Here is a 25,174-nt window from a genome sequence, read left to right on the forward strand (position 1 = left end):
ATGTCCATAGCCTTATCTAGGCTGGACAATGAACCACGCACTGAGAAGCACGTGCTTCATTTGGCATCCCTAAATGAGTCAGGCTGTTTGGCTTCCTCATGAGGAGTCATCGCATCTCAGCGTGTCTTCAAAAAGCTGTCTCCTAGGTCATGCCATGTAGAAATTAGGGATGGGGAGTTTAGTGTTAAAGCCATGCGTCAGGCTCTGAAAACTGCCTTTTTCAAACTTGTGTGAATTTAAGCCTTTTTGAAGGGATTCTTGACTTGGTATACTGAGACAACATGAGCTAATCTATCTTGTATGATACCCAGTGTATCATGTGTCTTTCGCTATACCCCAGATGTAAGAAAGGGTTCATTTTCCACTCAAACTTGTGTTTGAGAGGGACTTGTATGTCTAGGTGCCTCATTCAGTCTTCACTGCTGGACAAAGTGATGGCTGTGATATCTCCTTGATCAACTTCTAGCAAGTTCAGTTAAGAGATGTGAGTTTCCATCTGAAAAAGGCACCTCACAGCTTCAGATTCTCTGGCATCAAACATACAAAGTTACCAGACTCAGCAGTCACTCAGGAAGAACTTGCACAGGTTGCCTCTGAGTACACAGTGCGTGGGAGTTTGCTCAAGTTTACAGTCACTTCTTACATACAGTGTATGACCTGGGCCTGAGAAGAGGTAGGATTAACAGTGCCAGCTGGCAGCCACTCCTAACCTCTCCCAAAGTTCACTGTATGGAAATAATGACCACCTGATGACATTTCACTGGGCAACTTGGCATCCGGAGAGGACAAGTTTCTTCCTTGAAGACTGTGACAACAAGGAAGTGCTGAACAAAGAATGTGAGTGTTGCAAAGGACAGGCGGATCATTTTAAAATAGGCATCCCACAAAAAGATGGTCAGAGGGCATTAACTCTTTCAAAAACGCTGCTGGGAAAGGTCTGTCATTTAGAAGGAAACAGAAGTAAAGAGTTCCCTTCTTTATCGGTTTTGATGACTCTCCTAAGTAGCTAGCTCTCCTATAAAGCAAGGGCAAGAGACCTGGGTAAACTCTGGTCCCTCCTGAACTTAACAGCTGTGCATCTCTCCCACTGAAAAAAAAAAAGCGCCAGGACAGGGTGGCAGTGAAGGAAACACCTAGGGTATAACTACGTTAGCCAGCTGTCCTGGGGCTCACTGCTGGTCTTGGCACACACATCCACTCTGGTCTAGGACTAGTCCTGAGACCTTTATAAGAAGATAACCCAGGGCTGTTACTAAGCACACTGAGGAAATGAAGGACCAGGGTAGGAGCACAGCCTCTCCTCTGAAGTGCCCAAAATTACCCTATAGGTAAGGGCAGCTCTTGTGGATACCAGTGAGGCTGACCATCATAGAATCACAGACTCACAGAATGGGTTGGGTTGGAAGGGACCTTCAAAGATCGCTCAGTTCCAACACCCCTGCCACGGGCAGGCACATCCTTCACTAGATCAGGTTGCTCAAAGGCCCCCACAACTTGGCCCTTGAACACAACCAGGGAAGGAGGATCCACAGCTTCTCTGGGCAACCTGTTGCAGTTTCTCATCACCCTCACTGTAAACAAATTCTTCCTTATGTCCAGTCTGAATCGATCCTCCTTCCGTTTAACAGTGTTGCCCCGTGTCCTGTCACTACAGGTAAAACGTCTCTCTTCATGTTTCTTATGAGCCTCCCCAGCTCTCTCAGCCTTTCTTCATGGCAGAGGTGTTCCAGTCGGTCCTCCCACGGTTTCCTGGCCCTCCTCTGGACCTCTCCAACAGGTCCACGTGTGCTGCAGACCACGGAGCTGGGTGTGGCGCTCAGGTGGGACCCCACGAGCGGAGAAGAAGAGGAGGATCACCTCCCGCCACCTGCCCTTGGCCTTGCTGAACTCCACAAGGCTCGCACCGGCCTGCTCCTGCTCCCTGCTCCTTTCCCACCAAGGTAATTCTGTGATTCGGAGCCGGCACTGGGACAGGGCTGCCCAGAGAGGCTGTGGAGCCTCCTTGGCTGGAGACATTCAAGATCCGCGTGGACGCAGCCCCGTGTGATGTGCTCTGGGTGACCCTGCTCTGGCAGGGGGGTTGGGCTGGGTGATCTTTCGAAGCCCCTTCCAATCCCCCTCGGATCCTGTGACTCGGGGGCACCCGAGCCACGCCGGGGGCCGCTCCCCTCGCCGCGGGGATGCGGCGCAGCCTCCCGCGCCAGCCCCGCGGGGCAGCGCCCGTTACCGGCCCCCCGGGGCAGGGCAGGGCAGGGCAGGGGGCGGCTCCCGGCGCGGGGCGGGCCCACCCCTCACCCCGCCCTCGGCCTCTTTGTGCCGCCCGAGCCCCGCGCTGCCCCCCGCCTCTTGCCGCCCCGCCTCGCCTCGCCTCGCCGCGGCGCTGCCCGCCCGGCTCCCGCCGCCGCCGCTGAGGGGATCGGTGGGTCAGCCCGCCCCCGCCCCGCCCCTCCGCCGCCGGCGCGGGCTGCTCACCGCCCCTTCCCCCGGGGTGTCTGTCCCTCCGTGCCCGCGTCCCTGTCCCCCCCCCGCCGCCCACGGAGCTCCCCCGCCGCCGGGGATGGCGCCGCCGGCTGCGCCCGTGCGCGCCTGAGCCGCCCGGGGCGAGCCCCCCGCCTCGGCGGGAGGAGGAGGAGGAGAGATGAGCCGCTTCCAGCCCGGGGTCGCGCTGCTGCTGTCGCTGCTGTGGGAGGTGAGGTGGGCCCGGGGGGGTGGGGGAAGGCGGCTCTGCCTGCCCGCCGCGCTGCCGACAGCCCCGGGGCGGCGGCGGCGGCGGGATCGGCCGGCGATCGGCACCTGGAGCTGCGCCGGCCCCCGAGGCGGGGGCGGGGGGGAAGCTGGCAGCCCGTGCCCAGCGAGCTGGGCGGTGCGAGGTGGTGTTGCGGTGTGTGTTCTGGAGTTTTAGCCTCTGTGCCGGCGCGGGTTGGGCTCCGCGAGATGCCGGGCAGTGCGCGGGGTCAGGCGTCCCGGGGAGCGGCGGCGGCGCGGGGCTGGGCTGGGCTGGGCTGCGCTGCCGGCTGCGGGAGGTGCGGCTGCTCGCAGCCTGCCGCCTCGCTTCGGTCTGGATCTTCGTTGCGGGAGCAGAACGAGAGGGTCTGGGGTGCGGGGGAGCTGGGCAGGGCGGGACGTGCCGGCAGGGGCCAAAGCCGCTGGGCGCTGCCTCTGCCGTGGGCACTGACTCCCCGCGGGGCACGGGGCGTGCGGCTCTCGGGAAGGGGGCGCTGGGACCGGCGTGCCCTGTGGAGGGCTCGGCGGGTCCTTTCGGGGGCCGAACGGGCGCTGCGGGGCAGAGGTGCAGCGACAGCAGCCCAGCAGGAGCCGGCGCGGCGCGGAGCAGCGCGGTTAAACTTCTGGGAAAGCCTGGGTAGCGCAGCCTTAATCGTTAAATATATATATATATATAAAAATTAGCAGCTGACGTTAATCAGAGGGAGGATTTGTGCCGCGCAGTTATGTCACGGGGCTTGGGGAAACCAGCTGGTATTTTATTTTATTTTTTCCATCAGGCAGACCCGTAGATGTTTCCTTGGTCCCTGGTGCAGCCTCGGGTCGGGGGGCAGCGGCAGCCCCCGGGGCGGGGCGGGGCGGGCGCGCTGCCGTGTGCCCCTCCCGGGCGTGGCGGGGTGGCCGGAGCGCTCCGGTCACCGGCGGGACACCGGCGGTGGCAGCGTCCCCGGGGGGCTTGGGAAGCGCCCCGGGGCTTCTCCTCCGTCTGGCTTGGCGTTGGTGAAGCCCAGAGGCAGGCTAGGTGAAGGTGTGGGAGGGCTGGAGAGCTGCCTGGACTCTGCCGTGGAGCAGTTTAGGCAGAAAATGGATTAAGAATTTAAAAAAAACAAACCCCAACCGACCCAACTTGTCACCAAACCCGGAGTGCTAGCTGTGTCATTATTTTTTTTCCGGTCATGGGTATAATTCATGAAAATTATGTGTACTATGTATTCATGCCACCTACTTAGATGAACGATTTCTGGTATGTTGCCCACGGTGTCATCCAGCATCATCCCAGTACAGCACTCGGATCAAAATCCCCGTCTAATGTAAATAAATGTACCTCTTGTCAAGTTAATTGGGCCGCGGCTGGTTACCCTGTCTGTACACCTGGCTCCGAGCGTGGCCCGGGATTGCTCCTTGGCTCTGCAGAAGCTCTTCAGAAAGCACGAGTGGCAAAATGTCGATTAAATTAAATGGTACTGGCATTTCCCAGGGGGAATTTGCTCATCTGAGAATGGGAAAGGCTTTGCCCCTCCAGGATGTGTTTGATTACATGTGTCTGCTCTCTTAGCGCCTATTCTGCTGAAAAAGATCCTTTGTGCCTGAAACAAGTAATTTGCATACATTCCCTTTGGATGTAGCCCATGTTGCTGCTGTTTAAGCTTTTATACTGGTTTTAATTGTGGTGTTGGGTTGTTTGGGGTTTTTTTTGTTCTTTTTTTTATTTTTCTTTTAATCTACAATGTTTGTTTTGCCATCTGGTTTTGTGGGTTTGTTTTTGTTTTGTTGTGTGGTTTGTTTTTGTTGTTTTTTTTGGAAGTGCTTAGGATACCTTAGATGCTATGTAAATAAGAAGTATTGCAAATTGTTCTAAGTTGTACTTTGCAGGAAAAAAAGAAACCACCCAGAAACAAAACGCTGGAGGTTTAAATAACTGAATCAGAAACATCTGGTTGTTTAGAAGGCTTTTGGTATTTGAAACTTTTGCTGTCTTCTAACTTCCGTGCTGTCTGAAAGAGTGTTGTTACAATTTTCAAAAGTCTATTTGCAGCTTTGACATGATCTTTGTTAACATTTAGCACAGTGTGAGCTGAGGAGTATATTTTTCATTCAGCTTTTTGAAAAAGGCTTTGACTGTTATCCAAATAATGGGGGGGGGAGAGGCAGGAAAGCCATTTAGCCTTCCCGAGCAATTTGCAGTGTATGTTTAAAGGTCTCCTTGCTTAAATTACAGAATTACTTGTTGCAAGGTATTAGTGTGTTTTCTGTCTGTTTGCATTCAAAAACACATCGATGGAAGGAATAAACTTCTTCACAAATAAACATCCACCAAATTCACGTTGTGTATGAGTTTGGATGCAAGGAGTGTTTCTGTGTGGCTTTCAGGGGGAAGCCTAGTCAGCAGCTGGCTGTGCCCCTCCTGCTCGGAAGCGATGGTTTGCTGTTCTTGATGTAAAGGCAGAAGATGCAAAGAAGGCCTGGGGGGCAGGGGAAGGTGCTTGTGTGCGCTGGTGGGTGGGTTTCACAAAGGTGACTGAAGGCATCACTATCAAAACAGGATTTGCAAGGAAGAAATGACTGCCTCTTGGTGCTAGGACGCTGGTCCTTTCTCTAGAAGAGTTTGAGATGAGCTAACTGCAGAAATGCCCTGAGCACTGTGGTGGTTGGAAAAGGCGATTCATTCTGAATTTACTTGTTTAATGAGAGTTTTCCACCATAACCGCAAAGACTTCCCATGGTGGAAGAAAAATCTCCGACCCCGGGACCCAGGAAACTCTGCTCTGAGATGACCTTGTTGTTAGTGGAGAAAAAACAAAGATGGCACGAGTTTTGCCCCCAACTTAGTCACGGTTAAGCAGTTTAACATACATGCTAAAGTGAGGAACTTTTAAGGTGGATAACTTGACAGGTAATTTTGGTTCTTGCAGCAAGAAATGAACACTGTTGAATCTTCATCTTTTTCAAACCAATTTGGCTACTTGGCGGGAGCAGTGTGTTATCAACCGCAGGTGGCTGAAACGCTCTTTTTCACCAGGAGCCTGCATGTCTGGTAGACCCACAGGTCTGGGGTATGTGATTTCAACATTCATGAAGAGCCAGTGGTCTTGCTCGCTAGCATGCCTCATGGTTCCCCCAACAGGACTGTGCTTTGTTTTGTATGAGTAGATGGCTCTTGGTGTTAGGGAAGGCTTTGAGGAGATCCTCAAAGTGATGTCTCTTTGGGGTAAAAATCAAGACTTTCTGCTTTTATTTGGTCCAGCCTCCTAAGGGCTTTGGCCATTTGAGCTTAAATGTGACTTCAGTGAGTAGCATTGTCTTTGGGATGGGGAAAAAAATACAACTAAACAGGCAGCCACCCCTGGACTCCTTGATGTTGAAGCCAGCTTATTTCCAGGCTGAGTGAGGGCACCAGAGTATCTGTATGGCTTACTTCTCAGACCAAGTGCTTGCTTTCTCTCCTGCAGGCTGTAAGAGAGCTGGATGCTGAAGCTCAAGTCAGGGATGGGGAGGCTGAACAAAGCTGTTTGAGTCTGGTAAAGGGCCCTGCCTGTGCTGCAGCGATATAAAGAAGGTATTTTATTGTTACTGCTGCTGAGTAGTTCAACTTTCAAAACAGTCAAATAATTTTAGGTGCCTGAGCTTCTGATTGGTCCATATGGTGTGTCCAGAGGAACCTGGGAGCTAATGCAACTGCAACTGCCTGAATATTTAAGTCAAGCTTTTTACTGCTCTGTATTAAGATAAGCTGAGGTCTGTGGTAGTCACTGGAGGTGGTGTGAGATATGGGTGAGAATCCCACCACAAAGGTTTCCGCTTGGCTATACAATATTTAGGTTTTTGCTTCTGGAAATACTAGTACTGATATGTCTCCACACTCAGTTTCTCATTGCTAAAAATTATAATGTGGATGCTGATAGAAATATTGACAATTGGGTGGTTGGAAAAAAGCAATTCGTATAGTCCTCTTGTTAATTTGTCAGATGAAAGATAGTGCAAAAGAGTCAAGTGCCTTTTTTAAAAGTTGAAAGGAGGGGCATGTCATGTGAACAGCAAACTGTGGTAACTTGAAATAAAATCCAAACACTCTTGACAATCTGTCATACACAATTTGTTTAAATAAAAGCAAAGTTCACTAGTGCTTCTCCGTTGGGTAACTGCTGTGTGGAACTTTTTAGTATTATTTTTATGAGCAGACTTCAAGAGGACAGATTTCAGCAAACAGGATAAACTTAAAATCTCTGTCCTTCCTGAAGAGGTTTGGTTTTGGTGTTGTTGGTTTTCTTGGTTGTTTGTGTGTGTTTGTTTTTTTTAAATCCTAGTAGGAACAAGAACATTAAGATGAGCAAAACCATCAGTCTTCAAATAAAAAAAAGCACCACACATTTTGATCATAGCAGACACAGGTAGAGTTCAAGAAGTTAGAGTTACGGGGAATCACTCCCTCTCCCCAGTTTTTGGTATTGTTTTCTTTCCATTAGCTGCCAGGTTTTTCTTAATATATGTATAATAGGAACGTATGTACCCTTGAATGTAGGAATGTGCACATAGGCCAGAGTTGTCTCTGTGATGTCCCTCTCTGTGGAAGCCCACTGATACCATCCTATTGATGTTTTAACTGTTGTGGTTGTTGCATGAGGGGGTGGTAGGAGGAGTAATCCTTTCCTAACCTATAGGGAAAAGTCTATCCCAAAAATTCTGCAAGGGAGTTGTTAGTATCAAGGTGTCCACTAACTCTCTTCTGCTTGTTACTTTTAGTTATGTAGGGGCTTAGGAGTTTAAACAATTTTCATTGGGTTTTTTCTTACCCTCGTGCAGCTGGTTGGAAAGCAGCTATTGCTTTGCTGAGTAGAGGCAGGAAAGAGCTTACTTACGATTTATAGTTTGGAGATCCAACGGGTGTTGACAAGTCTTCCCTGCCTCTTGACAGCAGTGAGATGGGCTGTGATTTCCAGGTGGGAGGACTGAGCTTGCACATTTTTCTCACTTCACTCCTGCTGAGAGGGAGACGGACAGATTCGTGTTTGCTGCAGGCAGGGAATGGTGGCCGAGTGCCATTTGCATCCTTTAAGGGGAGGTGCAAATAGCAATGTGTTGGGTTTTCTGGGGCTTGGGTTTTTTCTTTTTCATCAGAAGAAGCATCTATAAAACCTGTTGATATTTTTTACAGCAGTCAAAAATGTTTAGCACCTTCCGTTAGGCTGTCTCTAAAAAAAGGGAAGTCCTCTGACTCTTGTCTCAGTACTTCCCACTCAGCTAATGAATGTGTCTGGAAGGATGTGCTAAAACTTGACCAAAGCCAGCATTTAGACTTCACCTGCTCTTTGAGAATGGGTTTAGCTAAAATCAGTGAAAACAGGCTCCGTGGAAACTCTCTTTGGACTAATGCAAATTTATTTTGGTTTACTCCCCTAGGAGGGGGCTTAGGAAAACTGGAATGAGTGTGCCCACGTAAAGGTTTGTGCTCTTCATCTGTGTAGGCTGAGTTTACAGGCAGGAACAGATTAATACTTGACCTTATGCTACAGAATTTAAAATAAAATTTTCTTATTTCTTGCTCAGACAAAGTGGTTACCAGTGTACTTCAAATTTGTTGTGGCATAAAGTAAAATCCATATGCATTAAAAAAAAACCCAGAAAGCTACTTTTGAGTTTTTGAGCCTAATTTTTGAGGTTGCTATGTTACTTTGTGTCCTGAGCAATGCAGCTGTTTCCAGAGATTTTATTTTGCTGAAGACTTGGTTGAAATCCTGTTAAGATTTATTATGGCAAATAAAACTTTCTTTTGAGTAGCAAGAAGCAAAGCCTTTCTAAAATGATCTTTTTTTTCTTTGCTGTAATAGTACCTTTTGGGCAATGAATCATAGATCTGTCTGAAAGGTGGGGACACAGCCTGGGATTATGGGTGGTAAACAGCATTTCCAAGACAAGTGAAAGATACAATCTTAAGCAGTGGATATTATCACTTTCCTGACATTAGTAAGGTAACACATGAGATCAGATACCATTCCTGGTATTTCAAGGGGACAGGAGAGAAGTCGGAGTTTGTTGAAGACTTTATTTTTCTTTTTGTTTCTTTTTTTTTTTTTTTTAAGAACAATATATCTTGACAGGTTTCTCACATATTAAGTGAAAATGTTTTACTGCTGAGTTAAAAATGTCTTTCTTCTCAAGTGTGTCTTCAGCTTCACACTAAATGGGTGTTAACTAAACCCATGTTTTAAATAACTCAACTGAAAATCTCTTCCTCTTTCTCCATGACTCAGCTTCAAGTCTGGTAGATTTGTAGCAAGAAAGAAATTAGCAAGAAGTGGTTTTCTAATCTGTGTCTGAGTCTGTTGCTGTCAAGTTTGGTCCCTATGCCCTCATTCTGCTGATTGTGTGCTCCTGAAGGTCTAATGACCATGCAACTGTGGAGGAATCTTATCATTTTATCAGTACTGTGGAAGACTAAGCTACCAAAAAGACCATGGGGGAAAAAAACAGAGGGAATATTTTTCCATTGGTTCTGCAGAGGTTTGTACAGTGGTAGCATCATGAAACTTGCTGCTAAGGAGGAGAAAGAATGCATGGCTTATAGCAGGACTCCCCATTTTGGTAGCATGCTTTGTTTTTTAGTATGTGAGATGTCATCTAAGAGGAGTTACAGGACAGACAGTACTGCATTTGTAACAAAAAAAGCCTGCGGATCCTTTTCATGCTATGCTGGAAGAGAAAACCACTAGGGTCTGTTCCTTGTTTTCCCCTGAAATGCTGTTAGATAAGACTAACTTTTCCAGGTGGTGCCCTGTTGTTTTCTCACATCACCTGTCTGCCAAGAAGTTCTCAACTCAGAGCTAATGACCTCCCCCTTTGCTGTCTGGGAGGGGGTCATGGCTGGAGACTGTGTCTCTGGGGAAGGTCCACCATTAGCTGCAGACTGTTCTCCTGGAGGACTGTTGTGTTTGCAGTTACCCATCGGCTAGACTCAAAGGGAACAGTCCCCTCCCATGCTGCAGTCCTCCAGCATACCCTCCATTCCTTCTCTTGTTTGAAGGTCTGAAAGAAAAAACTTTGGCCTTTCATTAGAAGTGGCTGGGCAGAGATCTGTGCCAAAGGTTCAAAGTTCAATGGCAGTGGAGAATGGCTGGTTTTGGAGGGTGCTGAAGCACTGGCAGTGGCAGTGTGCCCTGACGCCAGCCCTGGCCACACTCAACCCTTCTGTAAGCATCTGGTCCTTTCCAGCTGGAGTAGGAATGATGGGGTGCCAGTTGTCTTGGTCTCCTGCCTCTGATGTTGGCAGGCTAAATAGGTAATAGCTAAACAGATAAATAGCTAGCAATAGTTTTGAGAGTGGATCCTTCCTTCTGGGGTCATGCATTGGTGGAATTAGGTCAGGATCATGGACTCTAAGTATGCAACTCATACCTATACAAATCTGTCTTTTCAGTATATTAAGTTAAAGCAAGTACATTTAATGTATTTTTATGCCTTTCTAGATACATGCATTCCAGTCTGTTTGGATTCTCCCTTAGAGGAGGAAGAACTGGAGAACCCTGAAATGAAATTAGTATGAGAGGAATATGAGCATGTGGGATGGTTGCAAGGGTCTTGTTGATGGCAGACTGAAGACAATGGGCAGCATGTCTTTCAAGAGCCTTACACCTGATGTGAGAAGTATTTTGTTGCACATGGTCATCCTCTTCATGGGGCTCCCTGACACTGCCACTCAAGGAAGTGTGATGCTTTTGTAGACATACTCTGCTTAGCTCAGTAGTGGCAGCAGTGTAGTTGCAGTGAGACTTGTGCCATCATGGGGTTAAGAGCTACTAGTGATCTGGAAGGTTTAGTCATCAAGAAATTGGGAACTCTGTCAGGGAATGTATACTAGCAAAAAAAAAAAAAAAAAAAGTACCAATGGCTGTAGTAGCTAAGGCAGGCTGGTTTTAAATTGCTGGGAACTTGGGTTTTTTGTGACACAGTTGTGTCTTTTGGCATGCCTGGTGGACATGGGTAGATGAATTACATTCTTCTGTGTGTCCTGTCCTGAGTGTATTTCTCCCTTTCTGGACAGGAGACATGCCTTACCTAACCAGACATACCTTAGTTGTTTATACCACACTGGTTTTAGTACAGTCCCTTTACTGTAGACACCACAGATTGAAAGTGCTTGTACTCCACAGTGACTCGTATTTGGGCATGACAGTATGAAAACAGAAAGTGTAAGGGTCTCTACCCAGGGAATTGTCCAGGTGTAATTCAGTGTTTTGCTCTCCCAGTTTTATATAATCTCTTCACTGAAGTGGATAGACACCCTGTTAACCTGGTGAATTCCTTTCTGCTTTCCCCACAATATCTCTGCAGATGTGGGAAGCTGGTGCAGGCACTTCTCGCTGAGGTGGGTGACTGTAAGGGCTCCTCAGCTCTTCATGCAAGAAGGGGCAAGGATGAATCAAGCATTTTATTTCATTTCTGCTCCTCGGGGCTGGGGGGAGTGTGTGAAATGTATTGCTCATTGTTACAGATAATTATCTCAATGCTGGTATAAGTGAGATCCAGGAATTCGCTGCTGGCTCTCTTGCAGTGCAAGTTCCCAGCTCAGGGCCCTGCTTCCCTACCACATTTGGAGCTGTGTGTTCAACTCAGTACAGGAAGGGCGATGGGTGTAAAAGTCCACCTTTGTTTGCTCAAATGCTGTTAAGTTTGGAAGGATTTCAGTCCAAAGCAGAGGAGGAAACCTTCCTCTCTCAACACGCATTCAAATGTTCAGCCAGTTGTCTCGCCTAAAAAAAAGGGGGGGGAGTAGGGATGTGTGAGAAGTTTTAAAGCTGCTTTTATATGGTTTGCTTTTCTTTTTAAGGCTGACACGAGTTGCTATCTTGGGTGCTGCTGTCTTGTCTATCGCCCAAAATATCCCTAATGAGGATCATGATTTTCAGTGGTTTGAGCAGCAGTAGTGCTGAGGATGCCTGCCTGTCCCATGCTACCAGCAGTGCTGTCACGACGGGCACTAATGTGTGCAGCAGGGTTTTGCATGAGGTACCTCGATTCTGTTCTTGTCTGCTTTTTGACTAAGGCACCTTGCATCTCCTGGCAATCATAGGGTAGTAATAATAGCATAAGGGATTGGGTTAAACCTCTTCAGAAGTGGGTCAACCCGTAGTTTGACGTACTCTAAGGTAACATTAAGCTGCTTCATTATTTTTTTCAGTAGCTGAAACAGTAGCAGTCTCTGTTCCTGAACTTGTGCATATGTGACCCTGCATAAAGGGTGTTGTGCCACCCATGCTAAGGCTGGGGATTTGGCTGCGTATTGCTTGGCATGACCTGTGTTTCTAGGGAGAAACAGCGTGCAGAGGAGACAGTAGGTGCCAAATAATAGCCAAATACTGGCTGTGTAACCTTGAGAAAAACCTAAGGCCTTTGGGTTTGAGTGTCAATTGGAAGAAGTAAATTGACATCAAAGTTGTTGGTTTGTTCTGTATTCTGTTCCTTTGGTATTTATAGAACTAGGTATTTGTTTTTTAGCATTGTTAATTAATGCCTTGTTGTTGAGGGGCTTCATAGTTTGGGGTTTTCCCATCATGCCAGCAGCACACAGCTAGCTGAGCTTAACACTGAAGTCTTAGGTGATGGAAAAGTGTCCCAGGATATCTGCAGATGATATGTGGATCTTGGAGCTTGCATTTTCTGAAATCCAGGACTTAGATTCTGCTTCTCATCACAGTTTAGGCTTTTGATGCTGGCTTCTTAAAGCCCTAGGTGAATGTTAGAAAATTGGGTCTCGCTGCAACCCTGGATGTGGCTATCATCTCCAGTGTTCCTAGAAGGCATCTGATGAGATCCTGCAAAATGCTGTAGGAGACGTGTTGGGGTATGCCCAAAACCTTCTGGTGGGTGAAACTTCCCAGAGTGGCTATGCTGGCCCACGTTGCCGGCTCCCCACGTGTGCGCCTATCACAAGGTGCCCTGTGGCAACCCATTTTGTTTGCAGCTTCACCTAGCTTTCCCTGTGCATGGAAACCACGGGCATGGCAGTGGCAGAAAGCCAGAAGTATTGGGATTAAGCTTGTTTTAATTCTGTATTAATCTTGACCTCCTGTTTTTGCTAAAGCCTTAATGCTGGGACCTATCCAAGGCCCATTAAAAGTCAATGGAGACATTCCACTTTCTTCTAGTGAGTGCTGGGTCAGGCTTCCTGGAGGCTACTAGGTGGCTTTGGCTGTAGCATCTCAACCAGTTTGAGGTGCAGGTGATCTGCGCTCTGTGCATCTTCTGGAGCACTGTGGGCGGGGATGCTCGAGTCTTCACTGAGTGGAAGGCACGTGTTTATACATTCCTGCTTCTGAAAAACTACGTTGTCTGGAGTCGGCTCTTGCTGTTGCTCATCTGTGCACCTAGGGTAGCCTGCACGTCCACCCACGGTGCTGCTGGCACAGCAATCTGTGGGGAAGGAGCTACTTCAGCTGGCTGCTGTCACCCTTCACGTTGCATAAGAAGAAGAGCATCGTAGTGATTATATAAAAGAGATTATGTAACCGGATAATTTGGTAATCGCCTCTCCAGTGAATGCTAAGAATAGCTTGTGAATATGCATTTATTTCTGTGATAGCCATCCACAGTGATTAAGTGCTAGAAGCTGCAGGTGCCAAGCCGTGGTGTGGGGTGAAATACTTGGTGCCTGCTGTTGAGGCTCCCCAGCTCCGTCTCGCCTGTGCTGCTCTGGCAAGACACTTCAGCTCCAGTTCCCCTTGCCCCATGGCGCGGTGTGACCTGCTACGCAGGTACAGTGAAGGTATAAAACTGCTCTGACTGTAAGTTGTCTTGGATATTGATGAACCTGTGCTAGGTGTCGGTGGCATCCTTATGATGGCAAGCAATGCACAGGCAGAGCAGATGATGGAGGAGGGAACATGTGTTGCTTCTCCATGAATTTGGGTTGTTTTTGCTTTCACTTGCTTCCTAGACTATCTTCTTTTCCATGCTGAAGTTGCCAGTACCCTCTGTGAGGTATCAGGGGATTGCTGGACAATTTCCAGGGCTGGACAACTTCCAGGATCTTGGTGAGGAGCAAGGAGCCTTGTAGGCTGCTTTGAGAAGACTGGAAAGACCACATGTGCTTCAGCTCAGCTCCTACTTGCCTTTCTGTGGGTTTATCCCGCACTTGTAGAAGGGAAGGTGACTCATGAAAAAAATCAGATGCAGCCAATACCGGCGAGAGCTCCCGTAGTGCTGATTGAAGTCTTCAGGGAGAAACAGGGAAGGAGATGGGTGCAGTTCCTTGCAGTCTCTTAGCCCAGAGAAGGTTGTGCATGGGTGAGCTAAAGGTAGCTTGGGAGAAGGTGGGAAGGGGGTGAAAGGCTGCAGGAGGGAGAGGAAGTGAACAGAAGGAGCTCACTGAGCACTGGTGATTCCTCTGGGAACATCAGTCCTGACTCTGAAAATGTTCCTGCAGTTCTTGGCTCGACTTCTAGAGTCTGGGTGGCTGCTGGGTTGGCTTCTCCTATCCTTTCTTTTGAGAGTTTTTCATTTCTCCTCCCTTCACTGTCCTGAAGGTGTAGTTGCCTCCTTTTCTCTTTGCTCCAGCCAAATCATCTTTGCCTTGAACTGCTTTATTGGCTCCTCATCTCTTGCTACCTGAAGTTCAAGCTGCTTAACCTTACCTTCAACCTGCCACATAATCCTCTCCACACCTTCAGCTCTGACGTGGTTTCTTCCTCTTCCTGGCCTTGCTCTGGGCTCTAGTTCCACCCTTCTTGGCTTAGGATGGCTTCTCTCTTTTGTGCCTTACTGATTTAATGATTTGCAGTAGTGTCCACTTCTTTGGGTACTGAGAACCTGCTCTCTTTTTAAAATGCCTTTTCTGCATGTTCTTCGCTTTCTCCAGTTCCATCTATGGTTCAGCCCTGGCACATCCACTTCCAACATGGACTTTCCCCTTCATTTCTTTACTCCCCCTGGTTTGCAGAGGGAAAGGTACTTAAAAGTGCCCTGTGTTGCAGTTAGGTGTTGTGTACAGATTTAAACCCCATAATTAAAAATCCTTTTTACTTGAAAGAAATACAGATTGCCATCCTGTCCCTTTTGCCTGACTATCTGTTTCCTTGCATGCTTTTTCTCCTTTTTGCACGCTAGGCTAGAGATCTGAGGGTTCAGCTTGCTTCTTCTCAGCAGGCTGCTCTGTGTACAGATCCTTCGTATTTATGCCTCCTCTTTTTAGTAGAGTATTAACCCTGGAAAACACTGCAGTTGCTGTCATGGCAAAGGAGTGCTAGGGAGATGTTTTTAATAAACATAAGGTTGCTGCATAATGTAGATGAAAAGTAGGCAGAGGAGACTATGTGTGCAGCTCTTAAGCTTTCTGTGAAGTGTATGGAACATGGACAAGCACGGGGCATGGGTATATGAAATGATTATTATATTCTCGGTTATATTAAATAACCTATTTTTTTCAGTTTCAACCTACACATCTGGAAAAAGATGTGAGTTGAGTTGAGAGTTTTTGTGCAAGATCATTTAAGGAAGTGCGAGAGCTGGTGTGGAAGCTTCTGTAACATGAAAACTGTTTAATTTGCAACTGTGCAAATACATTAAGGATAATCCTGGTGGGACTGATAAGCAAGTGTGAAGTAGTGAAAAGAGGAGGAAGACCAAATCCATGTACTATGTTAGCTTGTTAAAACCAATGAAACTGAAATGGTATCTCATTTACATCAACATTAATGAGATGTATGGCTGTAAACTCCTGCCTAGGATCAAAGAAAACAATTACTTTTTTTTTGTTTCAGGTGGATAAAAGACCTCAAGGTATATAAATAGAGTTTAAGTGGGTATGAGGGTACAAGATTTTGCTGTGCTTTTGTCTACCTTGCCAATGTCAGATACAGCATGTATAATTGTTTCATTTTAGTAGGAGTGTATATTTTTCTGTATTCTGAGACCTTCAGATGATTTGACAATGCAGGTTGCTAGTCTGTGGCAGAAGCCCTGGGGTTCAGCTGGAATGTTCCAGTTATACTGGATTTGGTGGCAGCACTCACTGTTGGAGAAGAGGATAGCAGGTTACATGTTTTGGAGATTTAACTTGGATCCTAATTGGTGATTTATTCCCTCTCAAGAAAATAGACTGTAAAGATACTAAATTTCTTATGAAGGATCAAGTTCAGTTAAATAGACTCAGTGAAATAGATTTCCAAAAGCAAGTCTGATGGAGAAAAAAATGAGTAGTGTCTGCACATATCCTGCTGTCTGGAAGTGCCTGATGTAGCCAAATTAATAACTTTTAAGACGTTTTCTTTTGAAATGTTCCTGCAGCAAGCTTTTAAAAAAAGATCTAGAGAGGCTTGGAAACAGGAACCCTTCATAAAAAGTCTTTCCTTCAAGCAAGAACACTTTAAACATGTGAAGCAAGGTTATATAGGGACAATTAACACTGGGTTTCCTGATACTGCCTAGGGAAAGCTGGGCAGCCTTATCCTCAGTGGTGGGGATGGCACTTGCAAATGCTGACAATGAAATTACAAGTGTTACTCTAGCACTGCTAATGACTCCCTGGACATCTCAAAGGTGACTGCCTCGCTTGTGAGGATTGTAAACACATGGGTCTTGAGGAAGGACTGAGATCTGACTGTGAAGCTGCTGGCATGAACAAATGACTCTTCCAAGGTGTTTGATCTCCCTGTCTATGCAGGCTTGCCAAATCTGTCTCAACTTGGCACTCCTTCAGCCTGGTAGGTGTTTTTGCAGCTGGTTGATGGCAGGGATGGACCACCTTTGTCCCTGAAAGGTGTACATGTGTCAGCTGGGCACAGAAGTGCCTGCAGAGCTGGCGTGACAGTTACAGCTGGTGGGGCTGGTGTCCTGCCGCTGTGCTGTGAGCAGCTTCTGCCTGCAAGGTCTGCCTGGACTTCCAGGGCTGGAGGTGGTGCTCGTGCCCAGGTGCCTGTTTCTAGAACATGCACTGAAGGCAGCAAAACTAAATAATGCACCTGGCTTTACTACCTGACTCTACAGCTACAAAAAACCCCCAAACCTCAAAACCAAACGAACCAAACAAAAAAAACCCCACAAAAAACAAAACACAACAACAAAAAAAACCCCTACAAAAACCCCACACTCACTTTTCCTTTGCCCATCAGTGCTGTATGTTGTTCTGGAGGAGCAACTCTTTCCTGATGTTGTCCTAGACTTTCTTATCCGCTGTATTCATGGTAACAGCTTCTCCAAATATGTCTTACAAATTAGATTAAAACTATTTGTACATTTTTAGTATTTCTTCATGCTTCGTTCAGACACAAGTAGTCAAATAAAGAACAAATCAGGCTGTTATGCCTCAGAAATCTCTGACAGTTAGCACCTAGATTTTTTTTAAGGGAAACCCAAGTTTTGCAATTACTAATAATGACAAAAAGTAAGCTTGTCTGGCACCTCTCACAGGATTTCATGGTACTTAGAAACATGATGCCATAGCGTGTTCCAGTCACATCCAGACCAGATGCATAGCCATTGTACAGATGGGCAAGTGAGCAGAAAGTAGTGAAAGTGTCATGCACAGTGTTTGTGGCAGAATTAGAAGCTTAATATTTCTGACTACTAGTTTTCCACTCCAGTGCCATGTAAGGAAACTGCTTAGACTTCACAGTCACCACCATCTTTGGCTTAGGTAAGCACATGCTTTGCAATAAGCCCTTTCTTTTAATGGACTTCTAAACATGGGCTTTTAAGTCCCATGCTAGACATCTTTTAGAGGGGATGAGTCCATCCAGGCAAGTGAATGGTCTGGAGGAAAATGTCTTGGATTGGGACTCCTCGTGAAGTTATCAAATTGTCACCCTACTGTTTGTTCAGTGTGTCCTGTTAGTAGTGAATCTGGGATCAATAGATGCATCCAGACTCCTATCCTATTGACATCTTTGTCTTAGTCTTTTGATTTATGCATTTGGACATTTATACTGTACTTGTATTGGGATTGTATACGTGAGTGAATGACTGTTAATCTAATTAACCTCAGACTGTTAGTGAAGGCAATATTTATTTGAGTAGAACATGAACTAACAGAAGTCTTCACCTGCATCCCCCCTCTTTGGAGGGTGTTGTCTTTTCAGTGATGTGTTCCCACAGACTGAAATATTGTAGGAACTAACATATGTGTTTGAGGGGGTTTTTTTGTTTGTTTGGTTGTTTTTTAAATTGTTTTGCTTTTAATTAATAATTCATGGAAATACACTGTCTTAGAACAGTTTTAAAGTTTTGCAAATTGGGTTAATGCCACTGAGTAGTTTTGGTCAAAAGAGAAATAACAGCACATTGAAACAATTTCAGCACTTTCAAAAGCTGGTTTTGTTGAAATACTTGCAAAAGCTAAGGAATTGAAAATATAGGTTTACAGTATGTGGTCAGAGGAAAGTGAAACTTTCTTCTGAAAAGCTTGGCACTCACCTAGAGTGTGGGAGGCCAGTTTTATCTCCTTTATGTCTTCAGGATGATTTGGGTGTGTATCACTCTTCTCCTGGAAGAGTTCCTAGCCTGAAGGAGATAGGGTACCTGGAATAGATTTATGTCAATTGTTGACATTATCTCTCTTCTCCACTGTGTAAAATACAAAGGAAATATGCACTAAGCTATGTGGAAAGCTACACCTTAGATTAGTGGCTTAGATGCTGTTTGAATAGGGAGACCTGTGTTTGCCTTGCTTGTTCCAATTATACTTCTTCAGAGACAAAACAACATAGAAATTAAAGGCAAAAAAGGGTGAGACCTTAGGGGTTTTGGTTGCTGTTAAGCAGCATGCCCTTGACTTGGGAAGTGCTTACGTGGGTGATTTGGGGAATCTGCTTAGGCCTGTGGAAGAAGGAGGTAGGTCTGTCCTTGCAGTTTTCTACGCGATATTCCTAAAATTTTGCTACTGTCTCCTGGTAAAGATAGGATGCTGGTGTAGGTGGACATTTGCTGCTGTATTTATGCATTTATGCAAGTAGAAACACTGCCAGCACAAAAATCTGAGATATCGTCTGGTCACCTGCAGCTTGATGTTCATTCTCTTCAGGAGAGCAAGAGAGGTTCGAGCCCTTCTGGATGGGAGACAGAGTTGAACACAGATTTGCCATATCCTGGCAGAGCGCATTAGCTGGTTTGGATGGACCTTGACTGCAAGGTCACAATCACTGCTACCTCCTTTCCCTTTCCTCCCTGTTCTGCAGATGTGTCTTCTGGGACACTTAACAGATGCCAAAAAAAAAAAAAAAAGATTGTGTTTTGTTTTAGGAATGCAGGAGACAGTTTCAGAACCCCTAAAAAATACAGTTATGTGCCCAACTCCCTAATACGATTTGATTTCTCAGAAGATTTCTCTTAAAATTTCAGATCAAGCTGGCACCATCTGGAGTTTACCTGCTGGTACATAATTAATTCATCTGCTGATATGAAATATTTATATTTAATAAATAGCTCATAAAAAATCTGTCTGCCCTCTTCCTTCTATGTTCAGAGCATCTCAAAGCAGCTTAATGAATGTTCTTGCATATCCAGGCAAGAAGTATGGTAATACTGGAGAGATTTGTTTCAAATAATTGCTGTTCCTCTGCAATAACTAGAAGATGGGAAAGATGGTACAGAAAAGGCAATGCCTAGTATGCCTTGCCCAAGCTTAAAGGCTAGTGTAAAATGGGTCTTGATAAATTTCAGCTTAGGGCATTGGTAGTGTCTTTTCTAAGCACCAGATTTTTGCAGAGCTGTGCTGTTGCTGACCTTGCTGTGCCAGCAACACAGCATCCTCAGCCCCTCCCTCTCTGATAGGGACCAGGACAGGGGATTCAGACTGAGACTGTTTTTGAGGCTGTCCTTTTCCTTTAATGAAAATCTTAACGCAATCTTAGATACTTAAAAAAATTATTTATGTGAACTGATGAAAAGTCCTTGGAACTGGATGTTTCATATGTAAAGGGATGAGTTTATAAATTCCTGAGTAAGTCTCTTCTATGCCTGCTGTTCTAATTGGTTTTAGTTGTGTCTGGGTTTGTTTGTTTGTTTGTTTTCCCCCTAATATTTTGAAATAATCCAGTGATTTCCACTTTTCCAGACTAGTCCAATTTTCCAATCTTCTGTTTCTGTGGCTGGTGACAGGGCTGGTAAATTTGGGTTGACTTAGCACTGGCAGCTTTATTGTCAAGAGAGACCATTCAAGGGCTCTATACATTGACATTAAAAGAAAAGAGATAAACAGTTTTCAGATAAAAGTGTGCACATCAGCACCATTAATCCTAACGTTCCTTGTACCAGTGCGGAGAGTTTGCACTCCAGGTGTTTTGTTGCACACTGTGGGTTTAGACTCAGAGGAAATCCTATGTCTGCAGTCTGTGATCACCATTTTATGTGCATAACTAGTGCTAGATTGTACAACACCCCTGAAGGCTTCTCTGTTCTCCCTTCAGGTGGACACAGCACGGGCAGTATTTAGGCAAGCTGCCTGCACATGTACCTTGCCAATAAGCCTCAAACCTAACCTGGAGGGAATACATCTGTGGGTGGATGCACAGCCCAAGCTTCCCACCTCCTCAGTGCTCTGTACCTTAGTTGAGGCTGTTAGCAAAGTTGATAATGAATCCTGGTGATGGGGATGACTTTATCTTGTTGGGTGCAGAAGAGCCCAGTATGGTGATACGACAGTTAAAAAATCCATGCTATTTCTTTAGAGCTTGGTTGATGATAGAAATAATCAGTTGCCTTATTTCTTTCTTCACATATTTGAAGATGTTTTCCAACCAGTGTTTTTATGTGTGATCTACCATACTTCATAGGGAGCAACGTAAAAGTATGGCCACATGGTGAAGGGCAGTGTCACTTAGCAAAGTGGGATGCTGCCGTTGGCTCTGGCACCAAGCCTGGGCACATTTCTTTGCCATCTTTGTCCCATATTTTTTCTTTTAGGAGTAAGAAATGATCAGCTTGTATCCATAGGTAGTCTTGGAAGCTATGGATTAAAAGCTGTAGGAAAAACAGAGATAAGGTTGACTGAAGTGGTTTAATTAAAAACAGGTATAAATATAATAGAGCAGATTCTGCTATTAACAGAGGTGTGGAAGAGGGCTTTTTGATAGACTTTTACTGAGTGCTAAGTGCCTCCATTGTCCATCAGAGCACAACTCTCCTGTTTCTGTTGCATCTTGATTCTGGAATATGGATACATAATTTTGCAAGAAAAAAAGTAAATTCTTTCTATTTAAACCCACACAGCTTTGATTTGAGATTTGTCGTCAAATGAACTCTAACTCCAAGCAAACTTCAGTCATAATGTTATCTTAAAATTATGGGTTCCCCATGATTTTCCAGATGCTTGACTAAGTTTTTCAGAAAATATTTTAAATGAGAAAAGTCTTCCAGGTGTTTTAGGTTTCAAGACAAATCAAAATATTTTTTGAGGCTTTGTTGTGATGCGTTCATGAAAAGCACCCTCAATAAGCTATTGCACAGACCTATCCATATGTTGCTGTTTGGGAGGTTAGTCAAAATCAGATGCCTTTCTAAATCCTTCTAGTGAGTTCTCAGACCATGAAGTTCCAGCGAATTTTTCCATGGGTGAGAGATGCTCCTCCTACTTGGAGAGCTGTTGTGTTGGATGGTCTCTGTCTTGCAGGCCTAAGGTCATTTTTATGGCTTTTAATGGATTTTTAAATCTACCTAATCATGGGCTTTGTATTCTTTGACAGCAGCTATATAGGGTGAATCTGAATATTTAATGGAGTATTAAATACTCCATAACTTTTCCATGTATGAACTTGCAGAAGTTGTTTTGATGGATTGGTTGGTTTGTTTCTCAAACTCTCTATAGGGTCAGAGATCATCTGTCTGAAATATTTAGTGTGTTTTGCGTGGGTTTTAGGTAATTAATAGTTTATGCTTGCTCCTGAGATATGTGGTAGTGGTTAAAACTGAATTATATAGTGATTATACAGTGATTATACTGAATGATGAATACTTCGTTTATTTGGTTTGACATAGAAAGTAAAATATATTGCTGCCATGCTGGTTTTATTTGAAAATACTTTGTCAAGATTAGCACATTAAAAAATCTGTTTAGTGTCTGTTCTGGTTTGGTGAGTTTATTGGTAGCGGGGGAAGGGCCCCAGGAGGGGCTCTGGTAAGAAGCTTCCCCTGCTCCAAACCCAGCCAAGGAGCCATTAGAGGGACAATAGATGCACCTCTGCCATTAACACACGAAAGAACAGCTATACACCTGAGCAGAGCAGCAGAGAGAGGGAGAAGAGCGGTGCCGGGGAAGGAGAGCGGTGCTAGTGGTTGGTGAGGAAGAAGAGGAAGAAGGTGCCCAAGCAGAAGTTTAACTGCAACCCATGGCGAGATGGCAGCTGTCCCCCTGCACTCATGGAGGAACCTGGTGGAACATTCCCTGGGGGTGCCAGGAGGGGTGAACTTGGCCAGTGGACTTGGATTTTGTGGCCAGAGGATTTGCTGCCTGTGGACTCTGATTGTGCAGCTGTGGAAGACCCCGGGGCCAGGGGAGGTGGCTGTTCCCAAAGCAGCCCCTGACTGTGTGGGAAGCCCAGGCTGGAGCAGCTCCGGACCTCGTGGGAAGGACTCATGAAGGAGAGGTTGGTGGAGGACTCTCTCCCATGGGAGGGACCCCATGGGGAAGCAGGGCAGGACTGTAAGGAATCCTTCTTCCTGAGGAGGAAGGAGCAGCAGGAACCACCAGCCTGTGAAGTGACTCTAAACCCCATCCCCTGTCCCCCTGTGCTGCTGGGGGGAAGGAGGGAGAGAAACCGGGAACAAAGGGATTTGGGCCCAGGAAGAAGGGAGGGGTGGGGTAACATATGCAAGCCCTGCTCTGTGTGTTTGTGTCCTGTCTGTGTCCTGTCTGCACTTGATTAGTGTTAAATTATTATTTTCCCCAAGTTGAGTCTGTTTTGCCCGGGACCTTAATTGGCGAAGAACCCTCCTTGTCCTTGGTCTCAACCCAGGAGCTTTGTCCTCCTCATCCCAGAGTGAGTGTGTGTGTGTGTGTGGGGAGGGGCAGGGGGAGAGGAAGTTGAGGGATTGGCCATGGGGCTCCTACTTTTGTTGTGGTGTTGTCCTAAACCACAACAGTGGCCTGCATTTATTCTGATGGAAGAATGCAAATATTTCTTGGAGGATTTTTTTAAAAGGAATTTTGTTGCCTTGTTTTATAAGGACGCTTCTGGCATCTTTTTAAAGGCTTTTTGCCATGTCACCTTCAGACACAGACCAAAGTCGTATTCTGTTCACACCGTTAATTGAGCTCTTGCTAATTGCACATTGAGAAATGTATGTGACTGCAAGACTGAAAGTAATAAGGTGGGTGAGACAAGTTTCTATCTGTACCTGCACTCTGTACTGGGCAGTGGCAGGTGCTGTGCCAGGAAAGATCCTGAACGTGCCCACTGTCTGAGGTCTCTTCCCTTCATATTCCTCCAACATACGGACCACTTGGATCAGAGATGAGGGTTTAGCTCCCTTTTAATATTCTTTAATTACTGTTTCAGAGCTTTCATCTTCCATGGATTTGTCTAGTCCCTTTTGAGATTGTCTGCTTCTGCAGTTTCTTGCAGCAGCAGATTTTGTCTTATCTGCTACATAAAGAAGTACTTCTTAAACTAATTTCCTGCTAGGACAAGGAGCATTCATTGAAACTAATGTTACAGGGCTTGGCTGATAATAGTTCTGTATTCAGTCTCTTTCTTCTGTGCATTTAACCTTGTTCTTGCTCATCACCCAGGCATCTGTTTTGCAGGGTGAAAGCTCTCAAACGTTTTGGATCCTTCTTGAAAGGTAGCTGCTCCATCTCATTATTCTTTGTGGTTGCCCTTCTCTGTACTTTTGACTCCTAGTTGCGAGCACTTCGTGGGAAAACAAAAGGACTTGGAGGTGCAGTTTAAATTCCTAAGGGAGAAATTGGTCACTAGTATCTGCTGAAAATTTTTGATTGCTCTCCTATGTGGAAAAAAGAACTAAAACTGATCTTTAAAGCTAATTTTAATTTCTAGGCTTTTGAGGAACTGTAATAAAATAACTCACTGGTTTGCAGTGGATTCCAGTAGTGTTAATGACTTGTAGTTGTGACTTACTCTGCATGGAGTTATTAGTGGAGTAAAGGACTTGTCAACACAGAGAGCTAAAGATGTTGAAACCTACCTTGAAAAGAACCTATTGACTGATGCTTCATGAAGCTTCATTGCTGGCAAGGGGGTAAATTTAGTATGTGTTTACTCCCTATTTTGACACTGAGAAAAAGAGAAACTAGTCTAGCATAATTTTCAGAACTTGGTGCTCAGAGGTTTGCTTGAGTGTGTGTCATGGTTTAATTACAGCCAACAGCTAAGCCCCACACAGCCACTTGCTCCCCCCAGGAGGGGCGGGGGATAGAAGTGGAAGAATCACAGGGAAAAAACTTCTGGCTTGAGATTAAAGACATTTTAATAAACAAAAGTCATGCACAAAGCAGAGCAAGGAATCCATTCACTGCTTCCCATTGGCAGTCATTTGTTCAGCCAGCTCCATGAAAGCCAGACTCCTTGACATGGTAATGGTTGATTCGGGAGACAAAATGCCACAACTCCGAACGTGCTCCCCTTCCTTCTTCCCCTACCTTTATATGCTGAGCATAATGTCATATGGTGTGGGATATCTCTTCAGTGAGTTGGGGCCAGCTGTCCCAGCTGTGTCCTATACTAGCTACTGTGAAGAAATTAACTCTCCTCCAGCCAAATCCAGCACAGCATGTCTGTCAGAAGAGACAGCATGTCTGTCGGAAGAGATGGACAGATTATAGCCCAAAGGACTGTGGATAAGTGTAGCTGTCAGAAGATGGTTGGACTACACTTACTGTATCTGCAGCAAATGCTCATCTTCTTTCTGTGGTGTGAGCATCAGGAAGAAGGCTGCTTATCATCACCACTGACTTGTTAGAGCTGTGCTGCCTAAATGGGAGTTGTAGCACGTGATTTCCAGCTCACACTATAGCTTAGGAGTAAGTTTTGGTTTATATAGCTGTCCCATGTTTGTGGCTCTACTGCCCTGGTGTCTTCCAGTGGTGTACCAAGCAACACAACTAACCTCTGTTCTATTGTTTTTGTGCCCCTCAAGGGCAAAAAATTTGTGGTGAAGCTCTTGGTTTGGTTGGGTGTGTTGGATTTTTAATGTACATAATGTGCACTTTTGGTGGTTTTGTTTTTTTTTTTTTTAGTTCAAAGTCAGGGAGAGGCATTGTGCATTTGGAAAGAAAAACAGTGGTTTCTGTCTTTCTTTCAGTAAGACTTGAGAGATCAGAGTTTAGGCTTTAGAAAACCTGCCTCACACTGCTTTCTCTAAGTAGAGCGAATATGCTCAGCTGGAGAGCCTTGTGCTAACTTGGGTGAAGACACTGACCTAGAGTCAGCTGGGCAAGACTGCACAGCTGCATGATCTTCCAGTGAAATTAATGATTTTTCAGAGAAGAGGCTAGGGCCATGGAAAGTTT

General features: G+C 45.7%; 1 protein-coding gene across 1 annotated transcript in view; it reads left to right on the plus strand.

Moving 5' to 3' along the window:
• Positions 1 to 2,511: 2,511 nt before the first annotated feature.
• Positions 2,512 to 25,174, plus strand: part of VOPP1 (VOPP1 WW domain binding protein) — a 65,049-nt gene continuing 42,386 nt past the window's right edge. The window contains exon 1 of the mRNA XM_051610632.1: positions 2,512 to 2,689. Coding sequence (XP_051466592.1) covers positions 2,639 to 2,689 — 51 coding nt within the window. The 5' untranslated portion in view covers positions 2,512 to 2,638. The remainder of the gene's footprint in view (positions 2,690 to 25,174) is intronic.

The sequence above is a fragment of the Apus apus genome, chromosome 2, assembly GCF_020740795.1.
Source record: "Apus apus isolate bApuApu2 chromosome 2, bApuApu2.pri.cur, whole genome shotgun sequence".
Classification (NCBI taxonomy): domain Eukaryota; kingdom Metazoa; phylum Chordata; class Aves; order Apodiformes; family Apodidae; genus Apus; species Apus apus.